This window comes from Cucurbita pepo, chromosome LG07 (genome assembly GCF_002806865.2).
Source record: "Cucurbita pepo subsp. pepo cultivar mu-cu-16 chromosome LG07, ASM280686v2, whole genome shotgun sequence".
NCBI classification, from domain to species: Eukaryota; Viridiplantae; Streptophyta; class Magnoliopsida; order Cucurbitales; family Cucurbitaceae; genus Cucurbita; species Cucurbita pepo.
Genome location: NC_036644.1, coordinates 10087888 through 10108752, shown reverse-complemented (window position 1 = coordinate 10108752; position 20865 = coordinate 10087888). Strand labels below are relative to the sequence as shown.

The 20865-nt window shown below is 36.5% G+C and overlaps 2 protein-coding genes and 2 long non-coding RNA genes across 4 annotated transcripts; all 4 read right to left on the bottom strand.

Annotated features, from left to right (window-relative positions):
• Positions 1-812: 812 nt before the first annotated feature.
• Positions 813-1278, bottom strand: LOC111799295. Its single transcript, XR_002815803.1, has 2 exons — positions 1141-1278; positions 813-1015 (listed from the first exon to the last, which is right to left on the bottom strand). It is a non-coding gene; the product is annotated as an uncharacterized LOC111799295 (long non-coding RNA).
• A 61-nt stretch (positions 1279-1339) lies between these two features.
• On the bottom strand, positions 1340-1802 carry LOC111799294. The gene is made up of 2 exons (XR_002815802.1): positions 1668-1802; positions 1340-1542 (listed from the first exon to the last, which is right to left on the bottom strand). It is a non-coding gene; the product is annotated as an uncharacterized LOC111799294 (long non-coding RNA).
• Positions 1803-5064: 3262 nt separating this feature from the next.
• LOC111799044 (transcription factor bHLH69-like) lies at positions 5065-8878 on the bottom strand. The gene is made up of 7 exons (XM_023682431.1): positions 8435-8878; positions 8221-8322; positions 7963-8136; positions 7738-7803; positions 6274-6339; positions 6112-6192; positions 5065-5493 (listed from the first exon to the last, which is right to left on the bottom strand). The coding sequence occupies exons 1-7, from the start codon at positions 8852-8854 to the stop codon at positions 5143-5145; spliced, it is 1260 nt and encodes a 419-aa protein (XP_023538199.1). The 5' UTR covers positions 8855-8878; the 3' UTR covers positions 5065-5142.
• Positions 8879-12295: 3417 nt separating this feature from the next.
• On the bottom strand, positions 12296-16270 carry LOC111799231 (NADP-dependent glyceraldehyde-3-phosphate dehydrogenase). Its single transcript, XM_023682691.1, has 9 exons — positions 15988-16270; positions 15617-15810; positions 15406-15534; positions 15172-15291; positions 14796-14932; positions 14403-14558; positions 13591-13969; positions 12820-12936; positions 12296-12745 (listed from the first exon to the last, which is right to left on the bottom strand). The coding sequence occupies exons 1-9, from the start codon at positions 16130-16132 to the stop codon at positions 12632-12634; spliced, it is 1491 nt and encodes a 496-aa protein (XP_023538459.1). The 5' UTR covers positions 16133-16270; the 3' UTR covers positions 12296-12631.
• Between the last annotated feature and the right edge of the window lie 4595 nt (positions 16271-20865).

Below are 20865 nucleotides of genomic sequence, written 5' to 3'. Positions count from 1 at the left end.
AATCCGCATCTTCATCATTTAAAATTGATGGAATAAGGAAATAGAGAGTTATTCCGGTTTGTTGCCGTTCGTCAATGAAAGTTCCCTTCTCTTGAGCTCTCACGTCCACCTCTTTGCCCTAATCAATCTTTGTTGGTCTCCTTTTCCTTCTGCTGTCAACCGCTGCTGGATTAGGGTTTTCTTCTTCTTCTCTGGCTTCACAACAGTTCACTGTAGCAAAGGCTGCTGTTACTGTGTAATTCGATTTTTTTTCTCAAAGTGTGGCTCTCCTACTCTTGGTCTTTCTTTTTCCTCTTATATTGAGCATGGGTTCCCCTTTAGGGCTGGAAATGAATAAGTTGTCCACATAGAATGTTACTAATTCGGTAATCATGACCCACCTGGACAGCTGATGTGGATTTAAAATTTCCATGTCATCCCCCATTTATTTCTAGATTTGCTACTCCGGTTCAACATAAATGTCTGAAATTTTACGACATAACTCAATTAAATGTACAGTTAAGATCGATTTATGCAAAACCATATTTTTTTTCATGTTGGACCGCAATAAACGATTTCATGCTCGCTAAGAAGTATAAATGGGGTAAATAATGAGAAAATAGTGAATAAGAGTGTCATATTAAATACAAAAAGACTTGATATGACTCTACTTTTACAGAGTTATCACTCATGCTTTATGGTGTCATGAAAACTCGAAATTCTTATAGTGATAATCATCTCGTTTTTAGTAACCATGATGCTATTTCCTTCCGAAAGAATAAAAGAGAGTTAACGAGTAGTGGTAGATATCATAAACAAGCTAAAATTTAGAATACAAATCAACTAATAAATAAGATAAAATTCAACTAAAAAACACTCAAATGAAAATATCCATCGAACCAATACTTGAATTCTACACGGCCTACTACCCACTTACAGTCTTATTGGTTGAAACGTAACACTCATAATGGTCATATTGTAGGTTCGAGCCCTACTAAGCCTACTATAGGTAGGGTTCATGACGAGTGGGCATGAACTGCAACCAAACAAGCAAGAGTCAGCCAACCACGAACTCGTGAACTATAAAGAAACCATCTAAGAGCTTTGTCTAAAGGACCGAACCCGAAGCCGAGAACAAGATTGCAAAAAAGTACAACATACCTTCCTGATTTAGGAAGAGCACCATGTGCAAATCTTTCCTTCTAAATAGCAATCCAACAGCTCCAAATCCTTCAACAAAAAAACTTGAACAAACCAAGAACATATAACAAATGAATCTAACCTAATATAGGATCTCACNAAAGAATAAAAGAGAGTTAACGAGTAGTGGTAGATATCATAAACAAGCTAAAATTTAGAATACAAATCAACTAATAAATAAGATAAAATTCAACTAAAAAACACTCAAATGAAAATATCCATCGAACCAATACTTGAATTCTACACGGCCTACTACCCACTTACAGTCTTATTGGTTGAAACGTAACACTCATAATGGTCATATTGTAGGTTCGAGCCCTACTAAGCCTACTATAGGTAGGGTTCATGACGAGTGGGCATGAACTGCAACCAAACAAGCAAGAGTCAGCCAACCACGAACTCGTGAACTATAAAGAAACCATCTAAGAGCTTTGTCTAAAGGACCGAACCCGAAGCCGAGAACAAGATTGCAAAAAAGTACAACATACCTTCCTGATTTAGGAAGAGCACCATGTGCAAATCTTTCCTTCTAAATAGCAATCCAACAGCTCCAAATCCTTCAACAAAAAAACTTGAACAAACCAAGAACATATAACAAATGAATCTAACCTAATATAGGATCTCACAATTCACCCCGCTTCGATGTCTACCGTCCTCGCTAGCACACTGTTCGACGTTTGGTTATGATACCATTTGTAACAGCCCAAGTCCACCGCTAGCAGATACTGTCCGCTTTGGCCAGTTACGTATTGTCGTTAACCTCATGATTTTAAAACGCGTCTCTTAGGGAGAGGTTTCCACACCCTTATAAAGAATGCTTCGTTCTCCTCCCCAACCGATGTAGGATCTCACAATCCACCCCCCCCTTCGGTGCCCAGTGTCCTCGCTGGCACACCGTTCAGTGTCTTGACTCTGATACCATTTGTAATAATCCAAGCCCACCGCTAGCAGATACTGTCCGCTTTGGTCGGTTACATATTGCCGTTAACCTCATGATTTTAAAACGCGTCTGTTAGAGAGAGGTTTCCACACCCTTATAAAGAATGTTTCGTTCTCCTCCCCAACCGATGTAGGATCTCACAATCCACCCCCCCTTTGGTGCCCAGCGTCCTCGCTGGCACACCGTTTAGTGTCTGACTCTAATACCATTTGTAATAATCCAAGCCCACCGCTAGCAAATATTGTCCGCTTTAGCCCATTACGTATCGCCATCAACATCACAATTTCAAAACGCGTCTGCTAAGAAGAGATTTCCACACCTTACAAACAATACCTCGTTTCCCTCCAATCGATGTAGGATCTGACATCTAGAGAGAATGAGAAGAGAAGGCTGACGGAAAGAGACATGAACACACACTAGTAAAGGTATGAACTTTTTTCATACAATTGCTCGAAGCGTGTGCTCACTCTCTTCTGTCAGCTCTTTCAATTCTCTCATCTTCTTTGTTGATATTAGGGTTTCTTCATTGTTCTTCCTTTCAATCAACAAAACCCTAAGTTTGTGTCCCTTTCTTTTTGAGCTAAGAAGGTATATAAACACACTCAAGCTCACTCATTTATGATGATGTATGAAACAAAAACGAAAGGAAGGTGGCGGTCGCCGTTTTTAATAATTGTTGGATGTTAGTTCGAGGTAAACGTATCCGTCATGTCATGTCATGTCATGTCTTGTCTTGAAATGAATTATGTAACTTTTTTTTTATTACATCGAACGATTTCTTAGTTGTGTTGTTGTTCTGATCCTTTCAGTGGGAGAGAGAGATAAATAGTACATCGGAGGACAAGTTGTGGAACTCTATCCATCTGTAATAACTCAACTTTCGAAAAATCTAGACCGTCTAAGTTTCGTTACCAGTTACACACAATAATGTCATCATTAAAGCGGAAAAACAAGAACATGCAAGCTGTAAGCTCATATAGTGTTAGAGAAAAACATTTCACTTGTACGGGTTCCTTTTTTTTAAATGCGTTTCAGAAAACAACTCGTTCTCGTTCATTAAGAAACGATAATAAATAAATGGATATTTCGTGTTTGCAAAAACGGACCGAAAAGGGTCTTGGACCATTTAGAGTAAATGAACCAAATAATTTGGAAATTGAGAGTAGCAAGTAGTCCCCTCTCTCGTGGTCCTCCTTGGCCTCAAACTATCTAACCTAATAGCTTGTTGATTTGTCAATCTCAACTCCAACGTCATCGATCCAAATCCAAACATAATGATACCTCTACATAATTTATGCGATTACGAATCCTTTCGGAACGAACCCTAATTCAACTCGATGCTACAAATCCCAACTCGTTTACTATGTAGGTGTTTCCAAAGGTCGCAGTCTCACAGCTGGTTGTGCGCAACACAATCTTGACTGCCATGATACTCACATTTGTGGCCGTCACCAATTCATACACGAAGAATCCTAACGCTACGATGATAACCCACAATATATTAATTTTGACCTACGATCGAAATATATCGAAACAAATAAATGAAGTAGGAAGAACAACTTGAGGGAAGAGTTTCTTTGTACTAAGAATCTTGAACACTATGCTTTTCAATTCTTTTTGTTGCAGTAAACAGAGCATACATCTAAATTAACCAATGTGGGACACTTTCATCCAACACCTTTCCTCGAACAAAGTACACCTTCCCTTAATCGAGGCTCGACTCCTTTGGAGTCTTAGCCATTTTTTACTGCCTTCGAGGAGGCTTGACTTCTTTTTCTTTTTGGAGTCTTTAGGGCATGACTCTGAAACCATGTTAGATGAACACGACTCTCCACAGTGGTATGATATTGTCCACTGTGAGCATAACGAGTATTTATAGAGGAGAAAATATTAATACATCGGGTGAGTGAGTATTTAATGTTCTTTTTATTATTAACTTTGCTATAAAAGTGTTGTCACAAATATTATCATATGTTACAATAAATATAATGTGTAGTACATTTCAATTCTTATCTCTTCCAAAGGTTGAATTTTGAAATTTGTTAGGAAAGACTCACCTACTCCATTTAATAACAACTAAAGAATGACAACACATTCAAAATTTTACAAAATAATTCATCCAATCATAAATTCTATGTTAGGTCACATATATGATAACAGCCTACAAGGTTGTTTACTCGATATATTTATATATAAAAATAGGTGGAGGAGCGAGAGCTATGCATTCATAGAGAGGATCATGACAGAACGTATTTGAATATTTTCTATTTCGTTCTGTAATTGCATCCCGAGCCCTTTTTTCCTCTTGTAATAAACTTGAACAAGATCATCTTATAATTAGATTTTATTTCGTTGTCTTTATTTTTATTAAAATTTATTGGATTTTCAACTTTTTTTTTATTTAGTCTCCAATCGCTATTAAAAATAAAATTTAAAGTTGATTATTTATTCGTCCTATAAAAAAAAATAAAAAATTCTAATAAAATTATCATGTAATAATGTCAACGTCCCAATAACGAGGAAAAAAAAAAGCTTAAATATATATATATATATATATATATTATTAAATTAATTAACTAATTTTTAATCTTTATAAAACAATTATTTAATGTTTTTTAACTAAGGCATTATTATTTAATATTTTATTAATTTTTTAAATTAAATTATAAGATGACCAAGACAATCATTTTCATTCAAGAAAAGGAAATATAAAAAATAAAAAAAAATAAAAAAAAAAGAGAGAGAGAAAATAACGTAAGTTTTTTGGTAATTAAATTACAAAATTCTTCCCTATATTTTAGAAAAAATTAAAATGAGTTTTGATAGTTTTGAAAGTTATTTTGTATTTATGATTTGATAAAATAAAATTCATAAATATTTATAATAATTTTATAAAATCATAAAAACTATTTTTAATATTTTAAATTATACCAATTAAATTTTAACTTTTTTTTTTAAACATAGGGACTAAATTTGTAATTTAAAATTTTACTTTTTTTTAGCATTTCGTTAACACCGTCATCTCACGGCCGAGAAATAGAGGCCTTATCTTTGACGGTGCCGTTACCCAAGGCGGTTGACTGAACGGTCAACGCCGACAGGCTGGGTGAGGTGGGGCGATCTCCGCCGCCTCTAGAGGCTGTAACAGGGCGGCTGTGACATGTGGCGGTGGAGATAGCGGTGGCTAGAGAGATGGGCATGAGACAAAGGCCTTTGCCTTGTAAGTACTGCATGGCGGAGCCCATGTCCTTCTCCATTAACTTCACCACCTGATGCTCCGTCACCGTCATCGTGTCATTACTTGCCGGAGCCCCAGCGAACGCCTGTCGGGCAGCTCCTCCGTTTCCATTGGACTGGTTACAGTCCATCCCACCCTACAAAGGCGAGAAAACATTGTTAAAGATACTTTGCACTAAATTATAGTTTACATATATATCATATTTGATATTTACCTTATATATCATATTATATCATATTTGACTAACAAATGTATCAAACGTGCCATTACACATAGATATCTTTCTATTTATTACTCTTTCCATATCCTTGTTCTTAGACGAACACGACTCTCTACAATGGTATGATATTGTCCACTTTGAATATAAACTCTTATGGCTTTGCTGTGGGCTTACCCAAAAAGCTTCTAATGGAGAGAGTATTTCTTGACTATAAATCCATAATCATCCCCTAAACTAGGGGACGTGGGACTTTCATCATTCAACACGATAATTTATTTAACTATAAATAGAGAACGTTCAGTTTCTCAAATATTATCTAAATCCAAATTAAATAGGTATATTCTGTGAAATCTTAGGCACCATTATGAACTAAGGTGGGTAAAATCATGAATCTTCCAAAGCAACAAAACATGATCATGAAATCCCATGATACGAATCATAAACTAGTAATGATTCCAAATCCAAAAAATATAATGGATCATATCCTTTTCATGACAAAGAAATTAGTTGAAAAAGTGAAAGATTTGGTAGTACCTCAGAGTGGGAGGACATGTCGGCGACAGGTTGGGAAGGCAAGGAGGCAGTGGCGCCGCCCAGCCTGCTCATACTCAGAACCTACAACCACACACACAGCAAAGAAAATCAGTAAAATTCATTCTATTTATGTTTGTCTTCAACTGTAGTGAGGCAGATTACTTTGACTTGAAGCTGGAGGAACTTTACGTAGTCTATGATCTCATCCAGCATTGACGCCTTGTCTGTCTGTCATTCCAAAATCCATTTCAAGCAACAAAAATCAGCCAAACTTAGCATTAATATAGCTCAACGGTTCAACGGTTTTGTTCGTATCATCAAATATTAGAGTGAATATATAAGTGAGGTACACTATCTCCATTGATATGAGACGTTTTGGAAAAATTATAAGCACACTTATGTTTAAAATAGACAAATCCTTATAGAGGTTAATTGTCCCTAAACATTATTCAGCTACACATTAGTATGTATGTATCTTTCTAGTAAGAGCCCAAACTCACCACTAATATTGTCTGTTTTGGCTCGTTACGTATCGACGTCAGCCTCACGGTTTTAAAACGCTCAGTTAGAAAGAGGTTTCTACATCCTTACAAGGAATGCTTCATTCTCCTCTCCATCGATGTGGGATCTCACAATCCACCGGGGTCCAACACCCTTATAAGGAATGTTTCGTTCTCCTCTCCAACTGATGTGGGATCTCACAATCCACTCACTAGGGTCCAACACCCTTATAAGGAATGCTTCGTTCTCCTCTCCAACCGATGTGGGATCTCACAATCCACCCACTGGGGTCCAACACCCTTATAAGGAATGCTTCGTTCTCCTCTCCAACCGATGTGAGATCTCACAATCCATCCCCTTGGGGTCCCACACCGTTATAAGGAATGATTTGTTCCCCTCTCCAACCGATGTGCGATCTCACAAGCACACTGCCCGGTGTCTAACTTTAATACCATTTGTAACGATTCAAGCCTACCGCCAACAAATATTGTCTGGTTTGGCGCGTTACTTATCGTCATCTTTAAAACATGTCTACTAGTAAGGTTTCCACACCCTTGTAAGTAATGCTTTCTTTCTCCTCTCCAACAAAGGTGAGATCTCACATTCTATAAATCATTACTAAAATTTTGAAATAGAAAATGAGAAATAGACCAAATATGGTTCGATCCAGCATAAAATTGATAAAAAACAAACTCGAATCTAGCTCAAGAAGGCATATGTATATGTTTTAGAAGAAGTGTTCGAGATTCGGCAGACATATGTATATGTTCTTAAAGTGTTCGAGATCCTATGTCAAACTTGAAAAAGAAAACATATTCAACAGCTCATTACTTTTCTTATCTAAAATTTTGTAATTAAAGCTTATTCTAAAATTTTGATCCCTTATAATATTTTATCTAGAAATTCAATAACAAATATATCTTAGTCAATAATAATAATAAAAGTATATAAAATTTAAAGCTGCAAATCCCGCCATGTAAGAGTATGGTCTCCGGCCCCGAATACAAGGTATTAAAAAATAAAATAAAAATAGAAAGAAAACGTGGCAGAATTAAAACCGTTGGATAAATAACAAATCGAACATGATGTTGACACGTGTAAGAGAAAGAAAATGACGAAACAGACCTTGTTAGCGTTGGGAACCAGTTCTTGTAGAGCTTTCATTCTCTCTGCAATTCGCTCTCTCCGTAACTGTTACAAAATAATTAAAAAAAATTAAAATAAATAGAGGAAGTTAATTAGCGTTAATTNTCGCTCTCTCCGTAACTGTTACAAAATAATTAAAAAAAAATTAAAATAAATAGAGGAAGTTAATTAGCGTTAATTAATTTATTAAACTTAATTAATTACTCTTTCCGCAATACTGTGAGGATCCGTCGCTTGACCTCGCCGAGCTCTGACTCTCTGTCGCGGCTGCGCCGCTGCGCTAGCACCACCGCCGGAACCAGTCCCCACCGGAGGTGTAGTATTGGCTGATACTGGAGCTCCGAAGCTCTGTTTCTGTGAAGTTGAAGTTGAATTTCCCTGTGTATTGATGAAATGAAATTTTAGGGCAGAGCGAGGTTATGAGTTTGAAGAAGTGTACGATCGAATCGAACTACTTATTGCCTGAGATTGATTCTGGTTATGGCTATGGCTGGAGCCGGAGGCGTTGAGGAATCCGGTGAATTCGTTGAAGAGCGACGGATTGACGGAACCGTCGACGATAATCTGCAAGATTACGCAAATAATTTACAGGAATCGAAATGGTTTGGGAGTATTTCGTAACCTATTTTCGAATCGAATGATTAGCGATTGGATTTGAGAGATCGATTTTGAGTACCGGATTAGGGCATTTGAAGGACGGAGAGCCTTCGACTTCAACGACGTCGTTTCCAGGCAATGTAAGGAGACTGGAATCTGCCGCGGTGGTGAGTAACTGCTGGTGAAGCATGGCCATGGCCATTTTGGCGGCTGGAGTGGTGTCGCCGATCTGAAAAGCGGCATTGTCGGAATTTCGCGAGATTTGCGGTGGCTGAGGAGGGAGGTTTGAGTGGGGATTTGGAAGACCGGTAGGGAGTTCCCAGGGAAGGGGGATGGAGGAGAGGATTTGGTCGAGGAAATCGTCGGAGGAGAAGGAAGAGGGATGGAGATGAGAGGTTTGAAGGTGGTTTTGGTGGTGGTGGAGTTGAGAGGCATCGGTCTCTGGCGGCCGGTTGCGGCGGTTGCTATGGCGGTCGGGGAGGGAGTTGGTGAGTCTCATATCAGTCCGGCGAGAAATAAACAGAGGAGAAGAGAAGCCATTAAAAGTATGAAGTTACTGAGGTTTTATAGAATGAAGATGATGACAAAAAAAAAAAAAAAAAAAAAAAAAAAAAAAAAAAAAAAAAAAAAAAAANAGGTTCACTTTCTCATTTACCAAAAATAATGTATTTTAACTAAATAATATAATATGGTTATTTTTTTTAGTTCTTAATTTTTAAAATTTTAAATAATTTATGTAAAAAAAATCTATGAAATTTTGTTAATAAAAAGCTAACGTATTAATAAATATTTATTTATCCTAATATAACAATAATTTAATGATATATCAATCTGGTTTGACGCAACTCCAACAAAAAAAATATATATAAAAAAATTTAAAGTTGTCTTATTGTCTGCTGTCGTGTCCGTTTCACACAATCTCAATCCTTCCATTTTCGACTACCTTCCGTTTCTAAAACAGACAAACTCACTTACAACAGCAAGTATCAGTTGAGTCCTAGTTGTTTGCTGTCTGGTCACCTCTATTAGTCTTAGTTGTCATCGTCGTTTTAAACTTTAAAAAAAAAATTGAAACAAAATGAACTCGACAACTCAACCCGATCCAACTCAAAAATAGAAGGTTGGATAGGCTGAGTTAAGTTACCAATTCAAACAACTCGAGCTTTTGGATTAGTGCAAAAAAATTTCTCTACCCGACTGAAGTTCACCCATATTGTACCGGATGACAATCTCACCTTGTCGTATCCACGCCCACCTCGTGGACATCTTTATTATCAGACATTTATATTCTAATAATTATCCTAAATTTTATATCAATTATAAGAATAATTAAAATAAATAAATTTTGAGCGCGTGAGTGAAAAATACCCAAGGAAGCGAGTGGAGGTGAAAGAGACTTAGCCTAAAAATAGTCCCCACGAACTTCATTTTTCTTTTACATTATTTTTATTTAATTGTTTTTTTTTTTTCCCGCTAATTTGAACACAAATCTCGGAGGGGCCGTTTGGTAAACTAAATTCAGGAGCGTCAAATTTTCAAATAATAAATAAAATTTAATTAACAAAAATAAAGAAAATTTAAATTTAAATTAAATTTTGAATTATGAAATTCCCATTTAACAAATTTTCATTTTTACAAAAACATTATTTTATTAAAATATTTAATTATGTGATTATTAATTAAAATTTTAAATATACTTTATTATTATTTGTTTCTGTATCTGCGACCGAATTATCTAAAACGATCTTTTATTATAATCTTATGAATCGGTTGAAATTGACAAAAAAAAATCAAAACAGATAGAACATTATTTTAAAATTTTAATTTTAAAATTGGGATTCTTTAAACATTTGTAATCTCTTTAATTTAATTTAATGGATTATTTAATACGAGGAAATAAATCAAATTTGAATAAATATGTCTCTCTTTTTGTCATATCTGTTAGTGATGGACTATTACAAATGATATCAGAGCTAGACACCGAGCGACGTGCCAACGCGAACGCTGGGTCCCCTCACATAGATTAGGTTATATTAGGGTTGGTTAAGTTGGTGATCCGAGGAACCTGAGTAGAATTTACAATTCTTTTTATAATTATTCAAAAAATTATATTTATAGACAATATATGTTAAGTCACAACTGATGGCACCGATCACAAACATTAAATATTCTTAATCTTTTTAAAAGTGGGGTAGATTGGGTTGGGTTGAATTGTAACCTTATTTTTCGAGTTGATTAGGTTGACCCGACCAAAAAAATGTCAACCCGCAAACTGAACTGAATAATGATTTGGGTTAGATAAATGGGATCATCAAATCATATAAACATCTTTAATATATCGGTACGTAAGGATATATATTTTTTTTAAAAGTAAGAAAAAGATTTATTTCACATGTGACATTTAATATCATATCTTATCGTATATAATCAAGAGTTTACAAACTTTAGATGAAACGAATGAGGAAAAGATGCCATAATTTTTTTAATGACATATCATTAATGTATAATAAAATAAACGTCGTGGGAATATATGATAACAATTTTTTTTTTTTTTTTCGATCTAACTTATAAGTAAAAACAAAAGATACAGTGAACGTACCATATCTTACATTATTGTCAGCTTTCATGTTCTTCGATCGTTCATCGTTGAATAAATTTTAAAATTTTAAATATTTTCGATAAATATTATTTGGTGTCGGTGGAGAAATAAGACATAATTCAATAACCCTGAAAGTAAAACCCGAGCTGGTAGTGTAATTCTTATCATCGTAGATTTTCAAAATAGGTCGATGAATTTCAAAAGTGGATACGAATAAAGTGAATTTGATTTGGATTAAGATCTTAGAAATCATAATGAAATTAAATGGGAATTAGTTGTTGGCCAAATTGGATACAAAATTAATAATAATAATAATAATAATAATAATAATAATATATTTAATTTCAACAAGAGATCTCATTGGTAGAAAAAATTAATTTAAAAACAAATGATCTTTGACTTTAAAATATTGAGTTTGACTTTGAAGGGGAAAATCACATCGAACTTATTATTTAAATAATGTATCGTGACTTATTACTTCATCGAGCATTCTTAAATATAAAGACTATTAGTATTGGTTTTGTAACAATTCAAGTTTATTGTTAGCAGATATTGTCTGTTTTGGCTCATTATGTATTACTCTCAGGTTCACCGTTTTAGAGTCTACCAGAGAGAAATTTTCACACCACCTTTGTTCCGCATTGGCACACCTCAGTGTCTGGCTTTGATACCATTGTAATAGCACAAGCCCACCACTAGCAGATATTGTCTGTTTTGACCCGTTACGTATTATCAATAGGTTCACAGTTTTAGAACGCGTATACTAGAGAGAAGCTTCCACACCTTTATCAGGAATGTTTCGTTCCCTCTCTAATCGATGTGAGACCTCATAATCCACCCCCTTAGGGCCCAACGTCCTTGTTGGTACACCACTTGATGTCTAGCTCTAATACCATTGCAACAATCCAAGCCCACTACTAGCAGACATTGACCGTTTTGGCCCATTACATATCGTTGTTAGCCTCACGGTTTTAAAACACGTCTACTAAGGACAGGTTTCACCCATTTATAAGAAATGTTTCGTTCCCCTCTCCAATCAACGTGGAACCTCACATGTTTAACCCCTGAACTTATAAGAAGTATTTCGTTCACCTCTCCAACCGATGTAAGACCTCACACGTTTAGCCTCTAAACTTTTGAGATGTGAGTCAATGGTCATTGAACTTTCAAAACCATAAATTTCATCCTCGTTTTCTAAATTTTTTTAAATTCACGAACCTACTAGATACAAAATCGAAACTTCAAGGGTACGCTAGACATAAAATTCAAATTTACAAACTGAATTTATCAGAGATATATTAGATGCAAAATTAAAAGTTCATGAATTTATTAGACTCAAAATTAAAAGATTAGAGACTTATTAGACACTTTTAAAGATACGAACGAACGAACGAACGTGAACATCTTCGGGCTTTTCGTATTTGTAGCACTGTTTTCTGCCCACACTCTGAAATCCACTCACAATTTGGACCCTATGGCTCTCATACTAACAGACTTGGTTCCTAACAACAAGCACACAAGGGAGCCAATCAAATGGCAGTAATTAACAAACCATACAACTCAGCTACTTGCTATTAATTTCATTACACAAAGTGGAAGAGAGGGGAAGAACTATTTAGCTTAAGGCTAAGGCAGATAGCGAGATAGCTAGCAGGCTCCTAAAAGCTAACAAACAAACTAACCCATGGTGTAGGAAGGCGTTGGCAAGTTGATCACTGTGGTCTTCACTTTGGTCATCATGTTGATGCTGTTGGTCACTCCTTGAGAGCCAATTCCACTGTCCTTGATTCCCTGTTCCACATACCCTGGTTCGTAAACGCGATATTCGTTTCGAGTAATGGTGGGGATGTAGATATTAACTATACCTGGAATGGGAAATGATCGGGTCCTCGAGCGGGTGCAGAGTTGATTTGAACTGTCCCGGTTTCCATTGCGTCGCTTATCAATATCGCCTTGTTGATGTCCTTTGTGAAGACACATCCCTGTTTTTGAACATGTTACTCATACTCATATTGATAGTTCTAGTTAGAACACACTACAAGAACAATTATCAGACACGTTTTTAACTGTTTTCGAAATGACGAAGTTTTGGAACAACTAGGCTGAGAGAGAGTGTGATGTCCCACGTTGGTTGGGAAGGAGAACAAACCACCCTTTATAAGGGTGTGGAAACCTTCCCCTATCAGACGCGTTTTAAAGCCTTGAGGGGAAGTCCGAAAGGGAAAGCCCCAAGAGGACAATATCTGCTAGCGATGGATCTGGACTGTTACAAATGGTATCAGAGCTAGACATCGGACGATGTGTCAGCCTTCTCGTTGTTCCTTGAAGGAGGGTAGACACGAGGCGGTGTGCCAGTAAGGACGCTGGCCCCAAAGGGGATGGATTTGGGGGCGGTCCGACATCGATTGGAGGAAGGAAAGAGTGCAAGCGAGGACGCTGGGCCCCGAAGGGGAGTGGATTGTAATGTCCCACGTTGGTTGGGGAGGAGAACAAACCATCCTTTATAAGGGTGTGGAAACCTTCCCCTAGCAGACGCGTTTTAAAGCCTTGAGGGGAAGCCCGAAAGGGAAAGCCCAAAGAGGACAATATCTGCTAGCGGTGGATCTGGGCCGTTACAGAGAGAGTTGTTTTTATACCTGAAGTCCGAAGTTGCTAGCATTGCAATGGTGGATTCCTTCTTCAATGGAGCTGATCCTTATGACTGGTAAAACTGGTCCAAAGGGTTCTTCCCATGCAATCCTCATATCAGGTCTAATATTATCTAACAACAAGGGCCATATCAGGTTGCCTTCTCTTCTGTACTCCTGGCAAAATGTTGCTCCCTTTTCCTTTGCATCCATTACCAACCCTTCGATGAAATTTGCCGACGACTCGGTCACGACTGGAGTAATGTCTGAGTCGTCTTCCGGGGCACCGACGGTTAGTTTAGCCACCCGGGCATTTACTTTCTCAACCAAAGCATCTGCTACGGACTCCATTACCAAAACAACCTTGACGGCGGTGCACCTTTGGCCACTGTCATCAAAAAGAAAAGAAGTATAAGGAACTTAGTTGATGCCTGAAATATAAATGTTCCAATATGGTTATGATTTTGGTAGGAAGAAGATCAAGTTCATTTCACTAAAGACAACCTACTCTGTTCTAAGGATGAAGAACAAGAACAAGTTATCCTCTTTCTAGCAAATCAGCCAAGCGGTTTAGATTTTCATTCATGTTAAAGAACACGTTATCTTCTTTACCCGCGTGGGGTCTGGTCTCTGTTGATGATTGTTGGGAGAGGAGTCCCACATCGACTAATTAAGGGGTTGACCGTGGGTTTATAAGTAAGGAATATATTTATATTGGTATGAGGCCTTTTGGGGAAACCATAAGCAAAGCCATGAGAGCTTATGCTCAAAGTGGACAATATCATATCATTGTGAAGGTTCGTGATTCCTAACAATCTCACCTGTAAGAAAAGCCTCCCTTTATGATATTTGCAGCGACTAAATCGAGATCTGCATCCTCGAGAACGATGCAGGCGTCTTTGCCTCCCAGTTCCATTTGAAGAGGTATCATGCCTGCCTTCTTTGAAATCGCAATACCAGTATCTCCACCAGTAAAGCTGCACAGAGAAAAGCAGTACAAGACTGTGAGATCCCACGTCGGTTGGGGAAGAGAACGAAGCATTCTTTATAAGGGCGTGGAAACCTCTTCCAAGTAGACATGTTTTAAAAACCTTGAGGGGAAACCCGAAAGAAAAAGCTCAAAGAGAACAATATCTGCTATCGGTGGGCTTGGGCCGTTACAAAAATAGAGTCATGCAAATGGGAGAAATTGTAAATCATCATCATATGTTTACCTTATACAGTCTACACCAGGATGCATCGTGAGGAAATCACCAATCTCAGAACCTTTACCAGTGACACAACTAATAAGGCCTTTAGGAAAACCAGCAAGATGGAAGCAATGCACCATATGAAGAGCGGAAACAGCACCCTGAGTTATGGTAAGAGCATTATACAGATGGCAAACAAATTGCACAGTCTCTACATGATGCTAATATCTGTTCTGTTTTAGTTGATTCTGAATTCATGATCCACTCGACAGAACCGAGTTAAACGAAACAGAAAAGGAATTTACAGTCAGTTCCAAGCGCGTCGAGTTATTTGATTCATTGTTCATCAATGGAGATTGTATTAAAGAGACAATGATGAGCTAATTTAGTATTAGAGTACCTGAGTTGGAGGCTTGAGGACGATCGAATTTCCAGCAATCAAAGCCGGTGCAATTTTCGAGACAGCCAGATTGACAGGATAGTTAAATGGAGGAATGGCTAAGATCACACCAAGTGGGATCTGAATATTTCATGTTCAAAAGTGAAGCATAAAACAGATTAGGAACATGAAATTGTGCTTTATAATCTAAAAGTAGTTTTGTCCCATAAGAACAAAGAAGAACAGAACATGTACCTTGGAAGTAAGGCAATATTTGGTCCTTTCATTTCCAGGAAAACTATCAGAAACCAAGAACTTCCCTTCTCCCAAGATCCTAACACCTTCTTCAGCACAATATGAAACAAGATCCCCAGACCTCACAACCTTCACATCATTCAAACCATTATCACTTCACATTTCAAGAGCTAACAATCCAACAAGAACAGCAGTAACTCAGTAGTAGTACCTCAGTCACTGCATCTTTAGCTGGTTTTGCAATTTCCTTCACCAAACACTCAGCAATGGGTGCTTTATGTTCTTTCAAAATTGCAGCTGCCTTATGAAGAAGCTCAGCTCTCTTCCACAATGGAGTCTTAGCCCATAATTTCTGAGCAGTTTTGGCTATTTCCATCACTTGATTAACCTCCTCTTGGTTACAAGCTATTTTAACAAACACCTTATAGGCATGAATAACCCTTTAAACAAACAGAATTCACTAACATTCCTAGCAACCCACAACATTAATTTCAACAAATTTCTCACACATTCAGCAACATAATCTCATAATTCATTGAGAAGAAACAAAATTCCAAGGAGAAATGGGATTAATCGTCATACCTTGAACTCTGTACTGCGTCTTCCTCGTAGTGGGGTTGATAATGGCGACGCTCTTCCCGGAGGAGGATTTCTTCCACTCACCTTCGGAATAGTATTTGTAAACTTCCCCGTCGAGAATCTCTGCAAAAACCCCATTACCCGCCATGGAAAATGATGAGAAAAGAAACGGGGATTGGGGGAATTGGGGAATTTGGGGGAGATTCTTTGAGAGAGAAGAAGAAATTGAAGAGATGAAAACAGGGGAGTACGTGGATGAATTTGGGAGATGGATCTTGGTGGATTAAATAGGAGGAAGAAAAAGAACCACGCTTTTGATTCTGTAAGTCCCAAACCAGGGAGTGGCTTCTCTTTCGCCATGTGAGCGTTTAACTGTTTTTACTGTTAACTGTTTTTTTATGGCAAATGAGATTTTTATTTTTAAATTTAAAAAAACACTAAAATAAATACATATTTGCTTTTTTTTTTTTTTTTTTTTNAATATAAATATTTATCATAATTAATAAAAATACATATTTAGTCTAAAAAAATTTACTTACCATTATTTTTAAAAAATATATTTAAATTTTTAAAAATTATGTTTTTATATAAAAAAAAAAGTTTTTTTTTTCTAGATAGTCCAAATTTTTAATGTTATTTTGATTTTCGAGGAAGAATAACGAGAACAAAATCATTAAACAAAAAAACCTTAAATTATATTAAAATTTTCAAAATTTTAATTAAAAACAACCGAGATCAGAAGTACGTAGAACACATGTTTCATGCGTAAGAACTTGAATTCATCGTGTTACATGAACAAATTAGATAATTTGGCTTCCTTGTCTCGAGAGATTCAAAATAATAATAATAATAATAATAATAAGTACAGTGAAAAATTCAAATTTATGGTTACTTGGTCGAGAATATATGTTTCAGCCCATGTTTGATTAATATTCGTTTCGAATCAGGTCTTCTTAAGACTATTTTGGATATTCAATTTAAGTTTAGTTGTAATATTCTATATCAGTTGGAAAATGTATTCAGATGTTTAAGGTAGTGTAAATGATAAAAGGGTAGTAACTCGTATTACGGGAGAAAATTTTGTGCAGCGTTTCGTTACTATTAATGGGTGGCTTCATGGTTTTTTAGGGGCACGTGCATCCCAAGTGCTCGTGTTTTATTGTTCATCATTATCTGTGTGTTCATTTTGCATGGGACGCCATGAAAATGTACTTGTCAATCTACACATAAACCGACAGTTAGAGACTCGAGTCCCCCCACTTTCAGACGTTGAACAAAAACTTATGTACCATTCCACAAAATCTATAACCCTAAATTGTTTACAACATGGGTAGTACGAATCTTAAATATTTGAACTCGTCGAGCGTTCTTGTCACTCCTTAGGAAACAAAACTCAATACAGTTCCTTTTTTTCTTTCATTCTATTATACTTTACTCGTGTCGTCGTGGTACGAAACATCGAATCTTAAATGATAATGAACAAGAGAAGAGAGGATCAAGAACATGTTTTGTGGAGAAGAGAGGATCGACCTACGACCAGGCTACAAGTACGAGTAGGTAGGTGGCTAGGAAGAGGGGCGGTTGAGCTACCTTTTCAATCAATCTTCGATCGTCCCCTAAATACTAGCCGATAGTTCAACCTCCATGCTTCACGATTATTGAACTAAAAAAAACCGACCATCAATTATGAGCTTTGGGATTGGTTTGAATTGATAAGGTATGTGTGAAAGGGTTGGTTCTCTTTATGGGTAGAAGCCCTAAACCATAACTTTCCCTTTGTCACACATCAATTTCTACATAGAGAGTAGTGCCTTTGTTATAACTATATCTCTTCACATTACCTTTCAAACTTAGTTGCAAAGAAACCTATTCCAATTAGGAATTTGGTGCTAATTATAAAAACAAAGACTCGAGATTTAGATTAGAGCAACACCCACGCACGTAGCTTGCTCCGTCGAGCAAGAGACTCAAGGAAATCGATTCGAGCATGAGATTTAGACTGTAGTAACACTCACGCACGTAGCAATGCTTGGGAAGGAAATTCAGTGGAATTCCGACTCCAAACCCGTTTGGAGTGGATTTCTACTTTCTCCTGTCACTCTCTCAAAAATCTCTAAACTCTAGAATCGGTAACACGAAGATTTTCAGTCCTCTGCTCTACCAACTGAGCGATACCGACCATTTCATTTCCTACACATTATCCTAATTGCCAATAGCAGATTTGAACCGGTAATACGAGGATTTTCAGTCCTCTGCTCTACTAACTGAGCGATACCGGTCATTTCATTTCCTACACATTATCCTTATTATCAATAGCAGATTTGAACCGGTAATACGAGGATTTTCAATCCTATGCTCTACTAACTAAGCGATATCAGCCATTTCATTCCTACTTCTTTTTTCTCTCTTTCATTTTTTCTTCCATTCTTAGCAATCTGATGAAGGCTGATCGAGACCTCTAATTAAGAAATGATGGTCAAAATGACCAATTTACCCTTCAGAGTTGACTTTGACTAATCGTTCCCTGTATGCTTATATTTTTTTTTTCTTGAATTGTGGGATTTGTGTTAGCAATCTGGGCTAATTCAGACCTCTCATTAAGAAACGAGGATTAAAATGACCAATTTACCCCTAAGAGTTGACTTTGACCAATTTTCACTGTTTTCTTATATTTTTTTTTGAATTCGGTTCGGGGATTTGTGTAAGTATTTTTCTCTTCTATCTCATCTGTAAATTCAACATTTAAGATTCTCAATACAGTTTCGGAAGTTCGACTTTAAAAATAAAAATCGAGTTTTTAATTTCTCGTTAGACTTAAATATTACTATAGATTACTCCCAAATCAGACTCACTAGTGATTTGTTTACTTTAGACTTTTATAATTTCGTTTTCAAAAAGTTCTATCTCCTCCAAGAAAGTCGGGTTGGTGCTCGGGACATGTTTGTCACCAACCTAAATAATTATAGATGATATTTCATGTGGTTTCTAAGCCTTTGGGTAAGCCAAGTTTGTGGCTATGGTGCTCAATGACTTCTTTGTGGTGATTGTGAAAGAACGTGAAGGCAAAGTGACCCACCAATTCTTTATCTCTATTCCATAGCCATATGTTCAATAAAGCTAAAGGAAAATTGAATTTCTAGAATATTCCTCTCATTTCTTACATTTACCCCCTTCATTTTTTTTCACTTACCTACTTTCGAATATTATGCCGTGGAATATTCCAACTCATGTACAAAGATACCATTACTATCATTACTATTTGACTCGAACCTGTTCTAAAAAAGTCGAGACATGTGGGTTGTTTTGTAGCTTTGTAAGTTCTCATGGTTAAAGTGAAACTATCCTCACGAGCCAATACAAGTTCTTTTAACATGTTTTGTGTGATATCCCACATTGGTTCGGGAGGAGAACGAAACACCCGTATAAGGGTGTGGAAACCTTTCTCTAGCAAACGCGTTTTAAAAGCCTTGAGGGGAAGCCCGAAAGGAAAAGTTCAAAGAGGACAATATCTACTAGCAGTGGGTCTGGGCCGTTATATTTCGTTCTCACTCACTCTCATTCAGATGTTGTGACATTCGAGTAAAGGAGGGGTATCCGAATGAAGGTTATACTGATGATAAGATGGCTAAGAAAGTCTTAAAATAATTGAAAGTTTTTAGTGGCTCAATCATATACTTACTTTGAGCAATACTATGTTGGATGACCTCCTAGTAACTTTTCTAGAATGCATGTGAGTGAGGACAAAACATGCTGGAAGGACTCGTGTTGGTCTGCGAGGATAGTCTTCTCTCTTCAGAAGCAAGAAGTAGGTACAGGAGATACAGGGGAATGTCGGGCCATCAGGTGATGAACCCAGATTTTGAATCTCGATCCACATCCTGGACATGGGTTGTTACAGATGTAGTCTTAAATCGTTAACTTCTCTTTTACTCTAGCATCATAAACTTGAATTTGAATGTTGGAGTTTGGATGGATAAGGTGCACCTTGTTGGCAAAGGTAAAAACTTTCAATTATTTTAAGACTTTCTTAGCCATCTTATCATCAGTTGCTCAAAGTATATGATTGAGGACAAAACATGTCGGGGATGACCTCCTAGGAACTTTACTAGAATGCATGTGAGTGAGGACAAAACATGCTGGAAGGACTCGTGTTGGTCTGTGAGGATAGTCTTCTCTCTTCAGAAGCAAGAAGTAGGTACAGGAGATATAGGGGAATGTCGGGTCATCAGGTGATGAACCCAGATTTTGAATCTCGATCCACATCCTGAACATGGGTCGTTACAGATGTAGTCTTAAATCATTAACTCTTCTTTTACTCGAGCATCATAAACTTGAATTTGAATGTTCGGAGTTTGGATGGATAAGTATTGAGGTTGTTCTATGGTTGAAATGGTTAGGTGTGTGGTCCTAAAAGCCATTTCTTCATATCAATAATGGGCTCTCCACAAGAGAGGCAATAAATATCACTCCTATGAGTGAATTGCACTCAATATTCATCAACTATCCAACCACTTTTTTTGGCTTATTATTAACATCAAAATAAATATTTATATAGCTAATTCAAATTTTCTCGAACCAACGTCTTACTTTATTAAATTATGTTCAAACCAATTTTTTCTGAGTCAGTCTATTAATAAATATAGTTTTACTGATATAGTAGACTTCTTTCGAGTTTTCTTTTTGAACTTCAATAAAAATTTAAAAATAAAAGTAAAAGTAAAAGTTTTATGAACATAGTAAAATTCTTTATGTTATTTAAGTAAAAGTTTAAAAATAAAAAAAATAATAAAAAATAAAAGTTATTATAATTGAATATTATTGTAATTTGTAAATTAATTTAATATAAAAAAAATGAAGAAAATTGAATTAAAAATAACAATC

What these genes read in the sequence shown, in the direction of transcription:
- LOC111799231 (XM_023682691.1), bottom strand. Translation starts at nt 16,132, where the DNA reads ATGGCGGGTAATGGGGTTTTTGCAGAGATTCTCGACGGGGAAGTTTAC. An exon ending in CCTGGTGTAGACTGTATAAG is followed by an intron (nt 14,559 to 14,795) that starts GTAAACATATGA and finishes TTCTCTGTGCAG; the next exon opens with CTTTACTGGTGGAGATACTG. An exon ending in AAGGGAGGCTTTTCTTACAG is followed by an intron (nt 13,970 to 14,402) that starts GTGAGATTGTTA and finishes TTTTGATGACAG; the next exon opens with TGGCCAAAGGTGCACCGCCG.
- LOC111799044 (XM_023682431.1), bottom strand. Translation starts at nt 8,854, where the DNA reads ATGAGACTCACCAACTCCCTCCCCGACCGCCATAGCAACCGCCGCAAC. An exon ending in ATAACCAGAATCAATCTCAG is followed by an intron (nt 8,137 to 8,220) that starts GCAATAAGTAGT and finishes ATCAATACACAG; the next exon opens with GGAAATTCAACTTCAACTTC. An exon ending in CTCACAGTATTGCGGAAAGA is followed by an intron (nt 7,804 to 7,962) that starts GTAATTAATTAA and finishes ATTTTGTAACAG; the next exon opens with TTACGGAGAGAGCGAATTGC.